Here is a 17,867-nt window from a genome sequence, read left to right as displayed (position 1 = left end):
TGTTTGCTCTGCGAACGTGGTGTGATAAGTTCGTGGTCGGAGTCAAGATTGGGTCCTTGTCTAGCTGTGGATGGATATACACCCTATTCCATGTCCAATGCAGTTCAAGCCTGGACAAGGTCAAGCAAGAGCCTTGTGATGAGTGTGCGAAGATAGACAAACATCCTACCTGCACCGCCAAAAGCCTCGAATGGGGAACAATCGATGGTGACGGTACCAGTGACCGTGTCATGGGCATCCGACTAGGTGTCACAGTGCATGCATGTGCATTTGCGCACGCGAGCCGTCCAGTGATCGTTGGTTTCCGGTGCATGGCGTAGCCTTCTCCCCAAGCACCGGAATGAGTACAGAGGTTCGCATGGCAATCCTCCCATCACGACACAAAATGCTCGCATCGGGTCCTTGGGTCCATCTCACAATTTGATGCTGTTTCAGACCCGATGTTCTCTTGTTTTCGTCAGTCCAATGCCCCAAAACCTATCCATTTGACTGATGCCCTTTCCAGAGTCGTCGCTACGAAGTATGCTGCTAGAACTTGGAGTTGCATTTCCTTGCCATTCGGTGCCAGCCGGCTCAAGGATGTACCCAGACGCCTCGAGTCATGGCGGTGTACGAAGCAGAAGGGTGCATGTCGTCAATATCGATCTAGGTCCAGGGTCCAAAGGAGACTTCGAGTCGACCAGCCAGGTCTCCAGAGTTCTTTTACCAGGATCAGCTGCGTCGAAGCAAGCAAGATGCAGCTTCTGGCTGAATAATATGTACATGTAGAAGTCGCGGCAAAGTTGCATTTAGGTGTGTCGGTAATTTATCGCGATTCAGTGCGGTCTTCTGGTAAGGAACAAGTCAACGCCAAGCGGCTGGTCCCAAGATATGAGTACAAGACATCGAACCGACCTTTCGGCTCACATAATAGTAGCAGTAGAAGTACATACGATCAAAAAAGAGATGGGTATCTTTCTTTTCTCCTGCGCCTCCAAACACAATAAAAACAAACGCCACATGACGGGGCAGTCATTGGGCCTGCTGTCCTTCCCTATTCCGGTCCTGACACCAAGGAGACTGGTGTGACCCAATTCAGCTCATGCAATCCATGACCATCCGGAAAAATGCAAAGATGATCTGAAAGTAATGCTCTCACGACCCAGGCTGGCGTGATTCTAGCTCCCCAGGCGCCGTCTCCGAGCGCTCAAAACTGTGCTCGTCCAGCTCCGCAGGAGGCTCTAAACGAGTCGAGCCGGCCGACGTAGATATGTCTCCTCGTTTCAGCTCGCCTTCAACTCGCGCTTTGATCTTCTCATCTAGAAGACCCACGATCTTGTCGGAGGCTTGATCCAGCAGCTTGGCGATGGTTGCTTCATCGAGCGTCTTGCCTTGCGATTTTTCGCCGACTACGCGTGCAGTGAGTTTCAACTCCTTTTCGAGCTCGCGCAGCGCTTCGGGGGTGATGCTGTCGGTTGTCGCTGTGTTGCCTAGCTTCTTTCGATAGGCACGTAATGTGCGACACACCGATTCGGTCGATGAGGTGAGTGTCCCGAAGCCAGTCGAGCTGCTTCCGGTATTCAAGATATTCTCGCTGCTCTTGGAGCGTAGAGACATACCCAAGGTCTGCCGCCGGCTGGTATCTTTCTTGGCAGGATTCCGCGGACTTGGAGGTGAAGGTGAGCGCTGTCTCAAGCTACGTCGCCTAGACGGATCAAAGTTGGAGCGAAAGCCAGGCTCAAGACGGGGTGTCTGCGCAAGAGACAGTCTCGAAGTCTTCTTGCGAATCTTCTGAGGAGAAGGCGGCGCTGGTCCTGGGTTCGTAGGTGGAGACGGCGAATCGTGCTCATCCATCGACTTGTCACGACGAAAGCGCGACATTTCCGTGTGGGAAATGACCTTCCTCAGGGGCGGGCCCAAGGGTGTTGAGAGGTTTCCGTTTTGAACGTTTTCACTGTCGGCGCTGTTTGCGCCTGAGCGATTGCTGACAATGAGGCTGTCCCACAGGAATATCGTGGAGTCGGCAGCCACTGTAGCAATCTTGGGCGGCTCCAGTCTTTCGCCGTCCCCATCTCCACCAGAGACGAAGGCCATGTCTGTGATGCCCTCAGTGTGACCCCAGTCTCGAGCGATGAGAGTTCCATACTCCGAGTACAGGCGGACAGACTTATCGCTACTAGACACCCCAGCGATCGTGGGGTTGCCATTGAGTGACGGGGAGTAGGAAATCTTTGACATGACCGCTGCTTCTCCGCCATCGTTGTCAGAGCACTTGAAACTGAATCCCGCTTGGCCGCTCTTGGTGCTGTACTTCCCAATGCAGCGGTCCACTGTGGAGACCAGAATGGTGTCTCTCTGCGTAGTCAAGCACATGCTCGTTGGCGAGGATTTCAACGTGATGGCTCGAAGCATGCCAAAGGCCAAAGCGCTGCCGTCGCGGGAGTCTCGGAGAAATCGTTGTCGAACAACGATCGAACGATCCGCAGCACATGATAATAGCTGATCGCCATCGCGGGACAAAAGCAGTCCGGTCACGGCTCCAGCATGTTCGTCCATGGTCTGAATGAGCTCCAATATGCCATCACGGCACATGAACAGCTGAACAGTCCTGTCCCTACTAGCGGAAGCCAGGTACTGAACACCAGCCCGCTCGAACGAGACCAGATCCAGAACTTCAGCGGAGTGCGCTCTTACTTGATGTAGAACAGCACCTGTCGCAATTTCGACCACAGTCAAGCTGCCATACTTGTCCCCGGAGGCAAGCATCGTCCCATCAGCCAGAGCTTCGACAGACTTCAGCTCATTTGGCAGTCCGTACATCTCCGTCGAGTTGACGACTGGAATTCTCAGGCCGTCATTTACAGAGTCTCCTTCGCTGTCCCAGAAGTGGATCGTGCCATGTCCTGAAAATGTGAAGAAGGCAGCGTCCTGGAGAGTCGACGATCGAATCGGTCGAACGCCAAGTACAGCATCCTCATGTGCAGTCAGTTGCCGCTGTGATAGTACCGCACCGGTACTTGCGCCATCTTGCGTGTTATACAGCCTTATAACTCGATCCGAGTCAATTTCCACCACAGCATTTCCCAATGTACCAAGGGCTACTATCACCGTACCCTGAGGTTGACTTGGTTTGATGCTCGAAGCAGAAGGTTGCCGAGGTTTCCCAGGGCTACCAGCACGTCTCTCGAGATCCGGAACGAGAAACGATACAGCGCTGCCATCGGGACCAACTGCATGCAGCATGCTGTTGTCGTCGATGCGAACGGCTGAGATTCGGATTCCCGCATTGGCTGCCAAGGACAGCGTCTGCGTTCTGCCACTATCGTCCAGCAAGCAAACATCGCCTGCTTCCGTACAGATGATGGCTTTCGATTCAGAGATCGGTATGACGGAGGTGAAGGTTGCTTCGAGAAGGTCGCCGAGTAAGCTATTCTTCCCTGCGAGTGCACGATGCTTCGGACTGAGAATGCTGTTCCCAAAGTCCGATGTTCGCGGCTCGTTCTTGTTGCGAGGGGTGGATATGGTACTGTTTCGTAGACTGTCGATGACTTTGTCCAAGGCCACATCTTCTTCAGGTCGCCAGACTTTCACATAGCGAAGTCCGGCTGTGACGATGCTTCGACCCATCCACGCCATTGAGTGGATTATGGTGGTACACTTATTGCTTGCGGATAGTATTGCAGCACCAGTTCGCTCGTCGATAGTCCAGACGTATAGAAAACCATCGTTGACCGTCCCCAGCGAGGCCAAAGATTTCGAATCCGGACTGAAGCTCAGCGCATGCACGCCAAACGTATGCTCCGCCAGCACTGATACAGGACTCTCTGAAGACCCATCTCTTGCCGAAAAGATCAAGATCCTCGGCCTGTATCCAGTCTCTCCCACGGCCAGCCACCTTCCATTCGGACTAAGCGCAACAGAAGTCGCAGCCTTGACACGATCCTTCGCAGAAGTTGTCCGTCCCGGTGAATCCGACCAATCCCTACTCGTAGGCGAGCCGCCCGTAGCCTGCTCTTTCACCCCTCGAAATCTCGGATCATGAGGCGTCGGCGACAGCGGCCAGCCTCCATTGCCTTCCCTTCCTCCTCCAGTATAAGAACTCGGGTTCCCCCGAAAGAAATGCTGCGTCACATTCAACTCCTCATCCACAGTAGCCACCACAGCAGCGGCTCCCGCCGTGAAAGCAAACTTCCTCGAAGCGGATAAACAGTCAAACCCATTCGCAGAAGCTGTCGTCGTCCCGATGACTTTTCGTAAATGTAACCCCGGCTCCTCTTGTTTGCTCTGCTTGGTCGGCGATCGCGGGCTCGGGGATTTGAAGAAGGGGGACTTGGAGGGCGTGAGTCGGAGGGTGTGCGAGGAGGCGTGGTAGGAAGTCATGCTTCCTCTTGTAATGAGCGTCGTCGGCTATGCCACCTGAAGAGTCGCATGTCAGTCCACCGCCAATTGAAGTGATGAGAGTGAAGAGTGTGGTAAAGGCGTACGGAATTCGAGGGAAATGCCAGCTCATAGATAAGGTCATTGCCCAAGCAACCTCATGTCAACTGCCATGCGAGAGTGGTGAGGAATGCGGCGTGGTGGAGATGGTGCTTCCGTGCTGGACGACCTTCCATTGCCCGCGCCAGACGTGTGAGTTATCGCAGTTGTTCCATGTCGGACGCGTCGTCTGGGTGTACTGTCCCTGGGTCTGCTCAAGCAAATAAACACGAAACGGTTCACACGCGAGCGTTGGAGGATTGAAGGTTCACCAAAGTCAACATTGGCGGCACAAGCCGAACGGCAGCACCACATGTCATCCTGCAGCAAGCAAGCATCGTGAACTCGTGGGGACAGGGATCTCGTGAGCCTCAATTCACACGACGTGCATCTGTACAACACAATCTATATCGACTACTTTAACCGGAAGATCGCTGGAACGCATCAATACATCTCCACAACTAGCCGCTACCTCACATGAAACCGAACAGCCTTCGGCGTGGCAGCAGAAACACTCAAGTACAAATCATCGCCCTCCTTTCGCGGCGTCAGCTTCGGCTCCCATAGTGGACTCTTCATTGGTGCATCCACAGCCGTGTTCATTTCGGGCTTGTTGCTCAGAGGCCATTCAGCTTCTGTTCGCGAGCTGGCAACTCGGCCATAGCCCTTCAGAGGACTTTCGTGCCTTTGATTTTGTCGAGTGGGAGCTGATCGGCTTTCTTTCTGAAACGGTGCCATGGTCTGGCTGTTGCTCCGAGAATGTGAAGAACCCTTGATGTATAGCCCCTTCTCCAGGTCGTGTGCAGCATCATCGCCTCTGCGTTTTGCTGCGAGGGTGGAACCGCTCAGTGAAGGGCTCGGACTGTGCTTTAAGGGCCTCTGCTGTTCAGGTGTCACAGGCACAACCTGAGGCATCTCTGCCCTCCCAAACTCAGTGCCCAACCGTGGAGACCCTTTGTAGTTTGGCGATCTGGGCACCGACTGCGCCGAACTTCTTGGTACTTTGGGGTATCTGATTCCAGAAATCGGCGATTCTAGTTCAGCGACCGGTGTCAACTGCTTCTCTTCCTCCTCGGGTGGAGTAGGCTCATCTGGATCGGTCGACTCGAAGGACGTCCGACGGGATGTATCTGATGCAGTAGACATTCGAATAGCCTTTGGTGGGTAAGTCGGTTTCGTCACCGTGACCGCAGCTGGTGGTGGTCGGCGGATCTGACCAAGTTCCTCAATTGGAGTGGATGAGTACAGGTCGTCTGGTGAGGCGCAATCCGGACTTGCATAGTAGTTGAGGAGACTGTTATTACTGGACCGAGATTTCGAATGCCCACTACTGCGTTGCACGTCGTCTGGTGGCACTGCTGCTCTTGGTGGAGGGAGAGGAAAGCCGCTCAGGGAGCCAAGCGAATCGGAGCCAGAAGCTTTGCGGGGGATCTCGAGCGATAAAGAGGGATGCTTCAATGGCTCTGGTGACCGCGTGTAGTGGTTGGTGTACTGTGGTGCTTTTCTTTTCAGCACCGCGGGATGGGCTGGTAGACCACCTCCAGGTATTAAAGCACCCGGTATTCGGGCACCTCGCTCTTCCTCGAAAACAGTCTCCGGCGTCGAGAAGTTCTCTGCCGGCGGTGACTTCGGTAGGTTTCGAGGAGGTATACTGTTCGGCTTGTCCGGCAGCAATTGAGATGTGGTCCGCATGCTGCAATCGCTGTGAGGGCTCTCTGGCGACACAGGCCTCCTCAAGCCCGTATTTCTGTCGATGCCTTTCTCATTGAATTGGTATGGTTGAGACTCTCGGTATGGATACGGGTCATTGTGCGGTCCAGGCCACTGAGTACGATGCTTCTCCGTAGCTAACTCCGGTCTGGGTCTTGCGTATCCACTGAGAGGTCCTCTCTGGTCAGCGAGCCTATGGTCGGACGATGGTATCCGTGGCGGAGCGTCGTCCACGAAATCGTATGAATGACGGTCTTCTTTGGCTTTGTTGGCCTTTCGACGTTTGAGGCACGCAAAGAGATAGAACAGTCCGAGAGCCGCCATGAGTCCTCCCATGCATGCTACCGATATGCCAACGGCTTGAGCAGTGGTGAGCGACGTCGAGTCTTTGGGAGCCTTGGGTGCGGCACTTGCCGGTGTTGCTGTAGGTGAATGAATGCTCGTGCTCGGGACCGAAGTGATCGACAAGCTAGATTCGGAAACAGCTGCGGACACTGATGAACTCGGTGTCGAAGCGATGGACTGACTGAAGGTAGTGTGCGGTAACGAGGTCCTTGGTGCAGTTGTTGTTCGGGTCCCTGTTGGAATGTCGGTTGGTAGGGAAAGTGTGCTGTGCGTGGGCGAGACCGCATCTGGTTCGGAAGCACAAGCAGTGTACGCATCGACTTTCTTGTCTTCACTCGCGTTTGAACAATCGAGAGTGATGCAGAGGAGTGCAAGTTCGCCCAGAGTATATCCCTGTGTACTGTAGTTGGAACACAAGCAAGTGAAGTTGTTTGTTGAGCAAGACCAGTCTTGGCTGATGTAGGAAGAGACGCAAGTTTTCGCACACAGCGGTACTGTGCTCTCCAACTGTTGCGGGAGGTCAAAGATCCAGGTGGTCGTCGCCGTGGCCTGCGGTGACTGTTGATCTGTCGATTCGCCGTCTGTTGATTGTGATCGGCCCGAAGGCATCGTACTGTACAAGTTTGCATAGGAGAAGAACCCGTCTATCCCAGAGCAGTATTACGAAGATTGTAACGTCATTAGAGGGCTGGCCAGCAGCATATCGAATCGAATGAAGGAGACAGGAAATGAGAAGGACGACAAGACACAAGGAGAATCGTGACTCGTTTCAGCAGGACGCGTCGCGAGGAGGAAATATCCAGACCTTGGGACCAGACCATATATCAAACACCACCGCCATTTCGCGTTCTGCGTCATTGCCGCCGCCTTCCTCGTCATGGCTGAGTGTTTGCGTCCTTCAGGCGCCTGGGCGGCTGCGAAAAGGACAATGATGGGCGTTGTCGTGCGTGAGTGGTAGAGAGGACATCGAAGCTGGGCTTCTAAGCGCTGAAGATGTTCGTTTGCGCACGGACTCCCAATCAGCGTCTCCGGACCTCAGTCCGCGAGATAAATACAACAACGCTTGCAGGAGACTCGTTCGGACGTGGCAGTCGAAGAGAGGATTGAGGGTTGGCTCGGAGACAGCAGTATGTGCTCGCTTCAAAGTCTGATGCAGACTTGCTATAACTAAGCCGCTTGGAGGTAAGCAGCGCCTTGGTGAGGCGAAGTGAACGCCCTCGAACAACGACAAGTAGGCACGCCAGCCAACGCCTCTCGCTGCGGAAGAAGACCGAAACCCCCTCAAAATCCGGGCACGCTGGCCACCCAAGCTGGTATATTGCATGAACCTTTCCAGAAAGAAACAGAAACGCCAGCTTCATGCGGTTGGAAGAGAGAGCAGGGGACAGAACGCTGCAGAAAACGCCACGAAAATGCAACCTTGCAAGCTCTTTCTATGCAGTGACTGCAGTGTTGAAAGGCCCGCTCTCCTGCAAGTCCGCAACGAGCTCATCGACATTGCTCAGGTACTGCCCGAGCAAGTCCTGCTTGTCCTCTTGCGTTCGAGTGTCCAAGTCCTCGTCATCGATGTCCATGCTGTCTCCCGAATGTGTCCTTGCATGCCCAGGAATTGCGTTCAGGTATTTATGCTGCCCTCTTTGTAGAACTGCCGTATTGGGTGCACTGGCGCTGATTTGTGGGGCCACCGGCGCCTCGGGCATGAGGTAGAAGTATAAGAACTCGAGTGATCGCATCTTTACGTCTTTGGTAGTTGATCGGCTCTTGAAGAGACTGGTAACGGTCAGCAAGCCGTCGATGGCTTCAAACGTTCTGGTGTTGCGGGGACAGTCAAGCAAGCAGGCGACGAGGACAAGGAGCGTTTGCGATTGCAGTTTCGGCGGGTTCGATGAGTCGAGGAGGTCGAGCAAGAGATTCATGTAGCTCTCTCGGCTGAAGAGGCATTTCGACGGTGGGTGGAGGAGGAGCACGCCTTGTAGAAGTTCCAGCGCTGCGAGGATGAGGAGGTCGGTGTCGGAGGGGTTGCCCATGCCCATGAGGCATTCGAGTGTTGACAGTAATCTTGATGCCACTGCAGCGTGTCAGGAGTCCGTATCGATGGCTTTGAGGTATATTATCACTTACCATTCCACTGGAAGCCTTCTTGTAACCGGAAGAACTCTCTAAAGGCAGGATCTTGCTTTAATTCACCCAGCGCCTTCGCCGACCCTTGCTGTCTGCCTCCTCCATCCAAAGCTGAGCTCTTCCTTTTGTGCGGCGACCTGGAGCTTGCCTTGGAGAGGCATACTTGAGCGAGCAGGCCTTCGATTTGCCGCAGCCCTTTTCGAATCTTGGTGCCGTCCCGGGAGGAGATGTTGTCGAAGGAGAGGGAAAGGAGCGACTCCATGATTGTGCGATTGACCAGGTTACTCAATCAGGCGATGCACAGTGTAGTATCTCGTGAGCATCGCGAATATGCAGCTAATCGTCTAGCATGTCGCCTCCGCGAAAAGGCAGATGGGAGTCCGTTGTGGGCAGGTTGGCAGGGCAACCACGGCCGCCGGACCTACTCCCGCTCTGAGATGAGGTTTCAAGGATCTCTTTCCCACAGGCACTTGGTGATGAACCACCTGTCATTGATCCGTCATGGCTCTCGGCTCTCGAATGATCATTATGGCGCGAATCATCACTATTGGAGGCAATGGCTATCGTTCTGCTGATGCCAGCCCGGATCTGCCTGGAAAGCCGGCTTGCGGACCGACTTTCGACTGACCATCGATGGCAAGGCCACGATTGAACATATCGTCACGCACGCATTCAGAGACATCTTGCGTACCCGCAGAATCCTGGGCTGGCCTATCTATCCAATGGCTGCCGCGATGGAGTCACGTTGGCCGCTAGGGGACCGAGTTCCGCCGTACAGTAACATCACTCCATGAAAATGCAACGTGCCCCAGGATCGACATGCTACGATTCCTTCGAGGCATGATGAAAACCCGTCGCCCAACATGCTGGGTCTGTACAACATTTCAGTAGGTACTCCTCAAGATGAGACTCTTTTCCTTGGCGGCTAGCCTTGCGTTTGCTAGCATTGGGAGCTGTATCACTACTTCCAACAATTCGACTGCTGGAATTGAGGCGTTGGTCAGAAGAAGACTTCCAGATCATGTCAACAGCTTTTCCTTCACTTTGAGCCATAATGCCTTGCAGACCAATTCCACACTACCAGCGAACGACGAGTATACCGTCTCCAACGCACCCAATGGGAAAATCCACATCTCTGGAAATTCGCCAATTGCCCTCGCCACTGGACTGAGGTGGTACCTGACCAACATCGTCCACGTCGACATATACTGGTTTATCGGCTCTCAACTCGACCTTGCTCCCGCTCGACTACCACGCCTGAATTCGACTTATCATGGAGCAAGCACGGTCCCATGGAGATACCACTTCAACACGGTCACTTTCAGCTACACGTCTGCCTTTTGGGATTGGGATGACTGGCAACTCCAGCTCGACTGGATGGCGTTGCGTGGAATCAACCTTCCGCTCGCCTGGGTTGGCTATGAGAAGATCTTGTCCGATGTGTTTACAGAAGCTGGATTCAGCAACTCTGAGATTGCAACTTTCCTGTCAGGCCCAGCTTTCCAGGCTTGGAATCGGTTTGGCAATATCCAAGGCAGCTGGGGCGGCGATCTCCCTCCAAGTTGGATTGACTCTCAATTCGCACTCAACAAGCAGATCGTGGCAAGAATGGTCGAGCTCGGAATGACTCCAGTCTTGCCTTGCTTCACTGGTTTCGTCCCCAGGCAGATTGGCGAGCACTATCCAAATGCGTCTTTCGTTAACGGAAGTCGATGGAGCGGCTTTGAAACGGAATATACCAATGTCACCTTCCTCGAGCCATTCGATCCCCTCTTCACGACGCTACAAAAGAGCTTCATCACGAAACAGACAGCGGCTTATGGCGATGTAACGGACATCTACACCCTGGATCAGTACAATGAGAACAATCCATACTCTGGAGATCTAGACTACCTGCGGAATGTGACTTCCAATACGATTCAGAGCTTGAAGGCTGCAGATCCTGATGCGATATGGTTACTCCAAGGCTGGCTGTTCTACAGCTCGGAAAGCTTCTGGACGAACGACAGAGTGGAGGCATATCTGAGCGGCGTCGACAACTCAGATATGTTGATATTAGACCTCTTCTCAGAATCCCAACCTCAGTGGCAGCGAACATCATCCTACTTTGGCAAACCTTGGATTTGGTGCGAGCTGCACGACTACGGAGAGAACATGGGTCTCTACGGCCAAGTCGAAAACGTGACAATCAACCCCGTAGCCGCTCTGGCAGATTCAAGCACAATGGTAGGCATGGGCTTGACGATGGAAGGCCAAGAAGGCAACGAGATCATGTACGACATCCTCCTCGACCAAGCCTGGTCCAAGCAACCCCTCAACACAGACAAATACTTCCACGACTGGGTCGCCTCACGCTACCACGGCGCTCGCTCGCTGCCTAATGGCTTGTACACAGCGTGGGATACGATGCGCAAGACAGTCTACAACAACACGAACCTCAACCGCGCCCAAGCCGTCACAAAATCCATCTTCGAACTCGCCCCAAACACGACCGGCCTCCTCAACAGAACAGGCCACCACCCAACGACAATCCAATACGAGCCCGCCGTCCTCGTCACCGCCTGGACCGCCTTCTACCACGCCTCATCCCAAAACCCCAACCTCTGGGCCAACGAAGCCTACACCTTCGACCTCACCGACATCACCCGCCAAGTCCTCGCCAACGCCTTCTATCCGCTCTACACCACCTTCGTCAGCACGTCAAACAACACTTCACCCACCTACTCCGCGCAAAAAGCCTCACAAACCGGCCAACAACTCCTCCACCTCCTCTCCTCCCTCGACGCCATCCTCTCCGCCAGCCCACACGCCCACTTCCACCTCTCAGCCTGGATTTCCTCCGCCCGCCAACACGCCTCCAACAACGCCTCCCTCGCGGACTTCTACGAATACGACGCCCGCAACCAGATCACGCTGTGGGGACCTGACGGCGAAATCAGCGACTATGCGAGTAAGCAGTGGGGTGGGTTGGTCAGGGGGTATTATTTGCCTAGATGGGAGAGATTTGTGCAGTTTACGCTGAATGGCACAACAGGGGCGAATGGACGGAATGAGGCGTTGAGGAGGAGTTTGCTGGAGTTTGAGGAGGGGTGGCAGGTGCAGACGTCTGATGGTCAGGGTGAGGGTGGGAGAGGTCCGCCGGGCTATGGATGGGGATGGCCGCATCAAGGAGGGGGTGGTGGGAATCTGCAGCAGACGATTGCGAGGGTGGTGCGTGAGTGGCCGAGTATCTTTGGGTAAAAGCCTCGAGAGAGGCCATGGTTTTGTAGTACATAGATATCTACAAAAGTACATTCAACCCATCACGCTTTTCTCCCAAGCCCTCATACGCAAAAAATCGCTGACACTCAAAATCCCCTCCCAACATCTACCATCCATCTATGCCTTGTCAACACAACAACACATGCACGTCCGCCTCACCCCTTTGATAATCACCCCCCAGGCGCCTCCTTCTTCGAATCCATGCCCAAATTCTGCGTCACGCCATTCATGCGCCGCGACACCAAATCCTCCGTCGAACTCAGCCGCGAAATCATAAAATGCCTCGCCTCTGCCGGACTCTTGCGTCCCGAATGACTCCTCTGCACGCGGCCGCGACTCCTCGTCGCACCACTCCCGCTCGTCGTCGTCGTCGCTGTTGTGCTGCTGCCGCGTCTGCGGTGAGATGAACCGCTACTGCTATTGCTCGTAATGGACGTCATGCGGAGTTTGGAGGGGATTTCAAGGGGTTTCGAATCTTCCGAGAGGGAGTTCCTTCGAGAGCGAGGCGAGGGCGCGTAGCTGAAATAATCCGAGGAGCCCGGGGCTCCGTTCGATGCGACGCTGCTGGCGGGTTCGAACGACTTGTCGTTTTCGTCGAACAGATCCCGCATCCAGCGCGCGCATTTGTGGATGTACTGCCATCCGGCCGGGTAGACGCTGACGAACTGCAGGAAGCCGTGGCTGACGCCGGGGACGAAGTGGACTTCGACGTGTTTGTTGGGGGCGAAGCGGGCGTCTTCGTGCTCGAGGCCGAGTTCCTGGCGGCGCTTGAATTCGAGGCTGTGGGCTTGGCGGAGGCGGCCGGCGAAGATGGCGGTGTCGTCGACGAGGGGGTCGCGTTCGCCGCAAAGGAGGAAGGTTCGGGGAAATTTAGAGAGGAGTTCTTCGGGGGCTCGTAAGGGGGAGAGGAAGTAATCCGTTGCGAAGTCGGGTTTGTTGTGTTCGCCAATATAGAGCAGAATCATGGCGCGCAGCATTTCAGGCGAGAGGATGCGGTCGTTGAAGTAGGAGATCATGCTGCTCATGGCGAGTCTCGTGGTAGGTTTTCGATTGCTTTGACTGCTTGTCGGTCGTCTTTCGAGCACTGGCTTTTGAGTGGGTTTCACTGTTGCGTCACTGTCGTCTTCGTCGTCCGAGGCGTAAGGTGTAGATGGTGTCAATCGTCTATAGTCTTCCGACTTGCGTCGTAGGAGATCTTTATTTTCTTTCCGCTGCTGTGGCCGTCTGAGCAATGCCAGTTGCTCGTCTGTCATCCAGTTGCCAATGTTCATTTCCAAGGCTGGGTAGATCGCACAAATAGCTTCCGGCGGTGGGAGAAGATTCTTGCCCTTTGATCCAGGCTGCCAGGATGAATGTTGAGAATCGCTGTCGAGTAATAGTAGGGTCATCGCGATCGCAAGATTGCCTCCCGCACTGTCACCGCTGACAATGATCCGAGGAACAACCTCTCCAGACAGACCAATGCACTTGCCCCGCGTAGCAATGATCTGGTAGTACGCATCGTAGCACTCATACAGCGCGTAGGGATAAGGGAATTCCGGTGCCTTTCCATAGTTCAGCGCGACGACAGGACATTTGGCCTTCGCGCCCCAAGCCAACAGTTTATCATCATGACACTTCGGGTCCATCGCAACAAACCCCCCACCAGGTATATCCAGAATGACTCTATCCTGATGCAACAACTCCTCCCGCGATCCCTCAAAGTAAATCCACGCCTCCGTCGGTCTGGTATAATCACTTCCCTTCGGCCTCGGAATCTCAATCCGCCTCGCAGGCCAATTCATCAACTTCGGCCTCAGGAGCTTTGTGACGAACCTCAAAATCGGTGTATTCGGTTTATTCCAGCTGACCCGCAGATGATCCAGACTCAGATCCCCCCTCACCCTCTTGACCATCTCATCCGCCTGCTCAGCACAGACGAGATAATACACCGTAAACACAATCTCGCAGATACTCCTCACGAACTTCGGCCGCAGGTGCATCGCGGTCCAGAACCCCGCGTCCAACGCCGTCGTCACCCACGTCGCGCGGAAGAAGCTCCTCTCGTAGAGATTCGCTAGCGGTTCGGGAGACTCCAAGCCCACGACCCTCGCGAAGTTGCGCGAGACGTAGAGTCCCACGCACGACACCACCACCGCCTGGTGCATTGTGAATCTTGTGGAGAGCCATTTGGAGAGGCGGCGGACGCCCGGGGGACCGTGGCGGGGGAATTTGGCGAGGTAGAAGGACCAGAGGAGGACGACGCAGAAGACTTGGTATTTGCGGAAGCGGGTCGAGGGGCGGCCTAGGATGTGGTCTAGCATGGTGGGTAATGTTGTCAGTCTGGGTCTCTATCGCTTGTAGGAAGGAGAGGGTGTTGTGTGTGTGTCCTACCTATCATGGCGGAAGAAGCCTACAGTCCGCTACCCATCGGCATACCATGGAGTCTCGTGGAGGAGGACTTCTCAGGTGACTACCACGGTTACAGACGGCCACGGTAGAGCAGAAGGAGGGACGAGGGCCGAAGTAGCCGCAAAGGATTCAGAGGGCAAACAAAGAAAGGGAGGAAGAGGGATATGAGAACGGGATAGGGATAGAGAGAAATGGTCACGGGAAGGAAGTCCAAAACGAAGCAGAGCAGCCATCGTGACCCAGCCCGCCGGCGAAGGGCACATGCAGCGGTACGTAGATTGACATGTGAAGATCGGCTCGAGCTGACAGAGTGACATCGTCCTCACACGTGCAGCATGACTGGCCCTCCTCCGATTCGTCCCTTTGCCGGCCCTCGGCAAAACTCTCCGGCTCACAAAAGTCCTGGGAAAGACACGGGGCTTCGAATGGATGTACTACACGTACACTGCTATCGCTCTATTCTACCAACCCATCCCTTCCCTTCTCAGCACCAGGCTACAATCTTCCAAGATTCAAAAGTACAGCAAGAACCTAAAAGTCCAAACACCGGCTGTCTCTGTCAAAATCACTCCGCATTCGACCCAAAGGCTCTGACCCACTCGCTGACTTCGAACCCAAGACGACGCAGAGTAGACGGCTCAATCTCCAGCGTCTCCTTTCCATCCGCCTTCGTTCTCTTCACCACAAACAGGTTGCCTTCATCCAGAATGTCGACGCTCTGCTTGCCACTATCGCCCGTAACCCCATCGCGGACGTAGATAGTCAAGTCAGGGCTGATGATGCCACGCCATTGCGTGGCCGTCCACTGCCAATGATCAGTCGGCGCGTATGGATCATGCGCATCGATGGGGATGTTGCACGCGAAGAAGTTGCTTGCGTGGAGTGAGTAGTTGGCGATGATGCTGATCGGCTTGGCGGAGCTGGACGAAGAGCCGCCGTCTTTCATGGCTGAATCACCCATCGACGAGCGAAACCCCTTTGATGCCGTGTCGACGTCCATCTTCGAGGCGTCGGATTTGGCACGCTCGGAGCCTGTCTCCTTCCGTCCCTCAGCTGCCTTCTCGGCCTTGGCCTTGGACGTCGATGAGTCGCTATCGTCGTAGTTCTCGTCAATGTCTCTTCCAGCCTTCACGACCGCAGGCGCTGCATCGACCATGACAGAGTCAGTCGGTGAGCTGGTCCGTATCGCCAACGAGTCTCTGATCCCACCACTCTTATCCAACCACTCCGCAGCAAGACGGTGATACTGCGCCATGAGCTTCTCTTTGGAGCCGTCTGCGGAGAGCGTCGGTCCATTGCGAAGGCTCACAGTGAGATCGTCGTCCTTGCGAAGCGTATCACTCAGCCACTTTCCAAGATCTTTCACCGCCTCCACGTTGTCTCCTTCGACAACGAGTAAAGGTCCACGCAGAGCTGACTTCTTCAACGGTGTTGGAGGCGCAACGCGGCGCAGCACGCTGATCTTGTGCCGGAAGTCCAAGTTCATGATCTGCTCTTTGGCCGTCTTGCCTGCTCCTGCGGTAGCCAGTGCACTTGGCACGTTCGCAGTAGTGCTGGTCTGCAGTGGTGGCAGAGTGAGGGACCGATCGTGTGGAATGTGGCCTTGGGACAAGCGGTGCTGCTGATAGCCTGGGCCAGGACGTGGCGGAGGTGCCATCGCGCCTGGAGAGCTGACCATACCGCGAAGGCCAGGCAAGCTTTCACGACGAGAATGCGCAGCGCCAGGAGGATACGGGTGTGGAGGCGCCTGTGCGAACGGGAATGGGGTACCCGGGCCGCTCTGAGGAGCTGCTGGAGCAGCCGCATAGCGAGTTGGCATGGCTCTGCTGAGCGTTGGGGCATGCTCTCCGTTGTATCGACGCCGCTTGAGATCTTGGCTCAAAGGACCAAGATCGTCTCTGTCGTCAGGGTGTGCGTGGAGTGGTGACATGTTACTGCTAGGGAACTGCTTGCCCAAGCGACGTGCTGCTGGTGATTGGAGGCTCAGATCTCTGAGCACTGGAAGAGTCCTGGAGACTGGAGTGATCGCCGAGCTGGGAGTCTGTGGTCCTGCTGGGCTTGGGTTGCTGGATTGCACGTTCGAAAAAGGTGTTGATGGAGCCAAGATACTCCTACCACCGCACTTCGCACACTTGGCCTTCTTCCCACTACAGTCAGAGGACTGGCTGTTGCGACGACCGCTGCGTTTGGGTTGGTAACGATAGGTCGGGTACTGCTGCTGGTGACGAAGCTTCTCCTCTTCGGCAAGGGCCTTCCACTTGTTCTTGACTTCAGGAGACTGATTCTGCCACTGCTCACCGATAATCTTCGAGATTTCTGGATTTGCAAGACCTGGATTCTGAGCAACAACGTTGGCTTGATGGTGCTGTCGATATAATATGAACGCTATGACTCGTCAGCAACGTCTCCAACATTCAGCTTCTAATCTATGACTTACCGTTTCTCGGTCGGCGGATCTTCGGGTCGGGCTGGCAGATACAGACGTGGATACCACTATCACCGCTGTCCTGCCTGGCGTGAGTTGGAGTTGCTTCGCTGTCGTCAATCTCTTTGTCTTCTGCCTCTACAATACCGGCGTCTCGTTTCCTTGTTGCGGTCGACTTGAAAGGCGGACTCTCCTCTGGTGTCAGCGGAGTCTTCGAACCGCTGCGTTCTTCGGGACTGGGAGACCGCCTCTGCGAGCGAGACGACGCGGAAGATGAAGTGCGTCGGCTAGGGGTAGTAGCGCTGTTATGGCTGCCTCGTGTTTCCTGAGCTTGAGACCTGTTCAAGACAACCGGATCACTTTGATTCATGGTTCGCTGCCACAGCTGTCTTGTGAAGATGATGTGGCCGGAATCATTTGCGGGCTGCGTTTGCGGTGGGGGAATCCAATGGGATGGCAGCGGCTGCAACGAGTTTTGATGGACAGCAGACATCGGGAAGAAGGAGGGAGGGTCTCACAGGCCTCTTGTTCCACTGGCATTCGCATTCGACGACAATGAAAGCCCCCAGCGTACCAATGACAGAGCCTGACGAATCAACTCCGTCCATTATTGAAGGAGAGGCAGAGAATCTTCGTGCCTATTATCCCAAGCCTCATGTGGCATGCGGTTCTTTGTCCAATGACGAGCACGGCCGCCGGCTGCCTCGCGCAATGCTGCGATTGTTGCGGAGTCGATACTGCCGGGCCTTTCTTTGTTCTTTGTTGGGTGTGTAGCGGGTCCGAAAACGGCCAAGCCGAAGCGCGAAGCAACCAGACGAAACGTCAGCTGCCTTTGAGACATTCCAGCGGTAAGCAATGCAAGGAGGCGCCTCAAAGAAATGCAGCCTGCCACAATGCGCACAAACGCCCGCACACCCGTGGGCCACCTCGCCACGCTTGAGGAGGTGGGAACAGGAGACCATAGTGGCATGGCAGAAGAACATCGCCATGGAAACACCACAGCGGAATGTTACACCTTGTTGCAACTCTGCGAGCGTGCTGTGCGACCCACACGGCCAGTTCAATTATTGTCCTGTTATACTCTCGAGCAACGACAGTGGACGGCTTCGCCGCTGCACCGGCGATCTGTCTGCACTCCATCAGGCGTTGCCAGAGTACC

At 54.9% G+C, this 17,867-nt stretch overlaps 6 protein-coding genes across 6 annotated transcripts; 1 reads left to right on the top strand and 5 right to left on the bottom strand.

Annotated features, from left to right (window-relative positions):
• Positions 1-1,134: 1,134 nt before the first annotated feature.
• On the bottom strand, positions 1,135-4,359 carry M409DRAFT_52317 (uncharacterized protein; the record flags this gene model as incomplete). The annotated part of the gene is made up of 1 exon (XM_033812050.1): positions 1,135-4,359. The coding sequence occupies one exon, from the start codon at positions 4,357-4,359 to the stop codon at positions 1,135-1,137; it is 3,225 nt and encodes a 1,074-aa protein (XP_033670711.1).
• Positions 4,360-4,923: 564 nt separating this feature from the next.
• M409DRAFT_52316 (uncharacterized protein) lies at positions 4,924-7,119 on the bottom strand (the record flags this gene model as incomplete). The annotated part of the gene is made up of 1 exon (XM_033812049.1): positions 4,924-7,119. One exon carries the CDS (start codon positions 7,117-7,119, stop codon positions 4,924-4,926), a length of 2,196 nt encoding a protein of 731 aa, XP_033670710.1.
• Positions 7,120-7,943: 824 nt separating this feature from the next.
• M409DRAFT_20234 (uncharacterized protein) lies at positions 7,944-8,893 on the bottom strand (the record flags this gene model as incomplete). The annotated part of the gene is made up of 2 exons (XM_033805290.1): positions 7,944-8,578; positions 8,632-8,893. 2 exons carry the CDS (start codon positions 8,891-8,893, stop codon positions 7,944-7,946), a joined length of 897 nt encoding a protein of 298 aa, XP_033670709.1.
• A 641-nt stretch (positions 8,894-9,534) lies between these two features.
• M409DRAFT_20233 (glycoside hydrolase family 89 protein) lies at positions 9,535-11,871 on the top strand (the record flags this gene model as incomplete). Its single annotated transcript, XM_033805289.1, has 1 exon — positions 9,535-11,871. The coding sequence occupies one exon, from the start codon at positions 9,535-9,537 to the stop codon at positions 11,869-11,871; it is 2,337 nt and encodes a 778-aa protein (XP_033670708.1).
• Positions 11,872-12,062: 191 nt separating this feature from the next.
• On the bottom strand, positions 12,063-14,195 carry M409DRAFT_64819 (uncharacterized protein; the record flags this gene model as incomplete). Its single annotated transcript, XM_033816241.1, has 1 exon — positions 12,063-14,195. One exon carries the CDS (start codon positions 14,193-14,195, stop codon positions 12,063-12,065), a length of 2,133 nt encoding a protein of 710 aa, XP_033670707.1.
• A 653-nt stretch (positions 14,196-14,848) lies between these two features.
• On the bottom strand, positions 14,849-17,078 carry M409DRAFT_64818 (uncharacterized protein; the record flags this gene model as incomplete). Its single annotated transcript, XM_033816240.1, has 2 exons — positions 14,849-16,668; positions 16,721-17,078. The coding sequence occupies 2 exons, from the start codon at positions 17,076-17,078 to the stop codon at positions 14,849-14,851; spliced, it is 2,178 nt and encodes a 725-aa protein (XP_033670706.1).
• Between the last annotated feature and the right edge of the window lie 789 nt (positions 17,079-17,867).

This window comes from Zasmidium cellare (genome assembly GCF_010093935.1).
Source record: "Zasmidium cellare ATCC 36951 unplaced genomic scaffold M409scaffold_9, whole genome shotgun sequence".
In the NCBI taxonomy this organism is placed as follows: domain Eukaryota; kingdom Fungi; phylum Ascomycota; class Dothideomycetes; order Mycosphaerellales; family Mycosphaerellaceae; genus Zasmidium; species Zasmidium cellare.
This window is presented reverse-complemented; position numbering and strand designations above follow the sequence as displayed.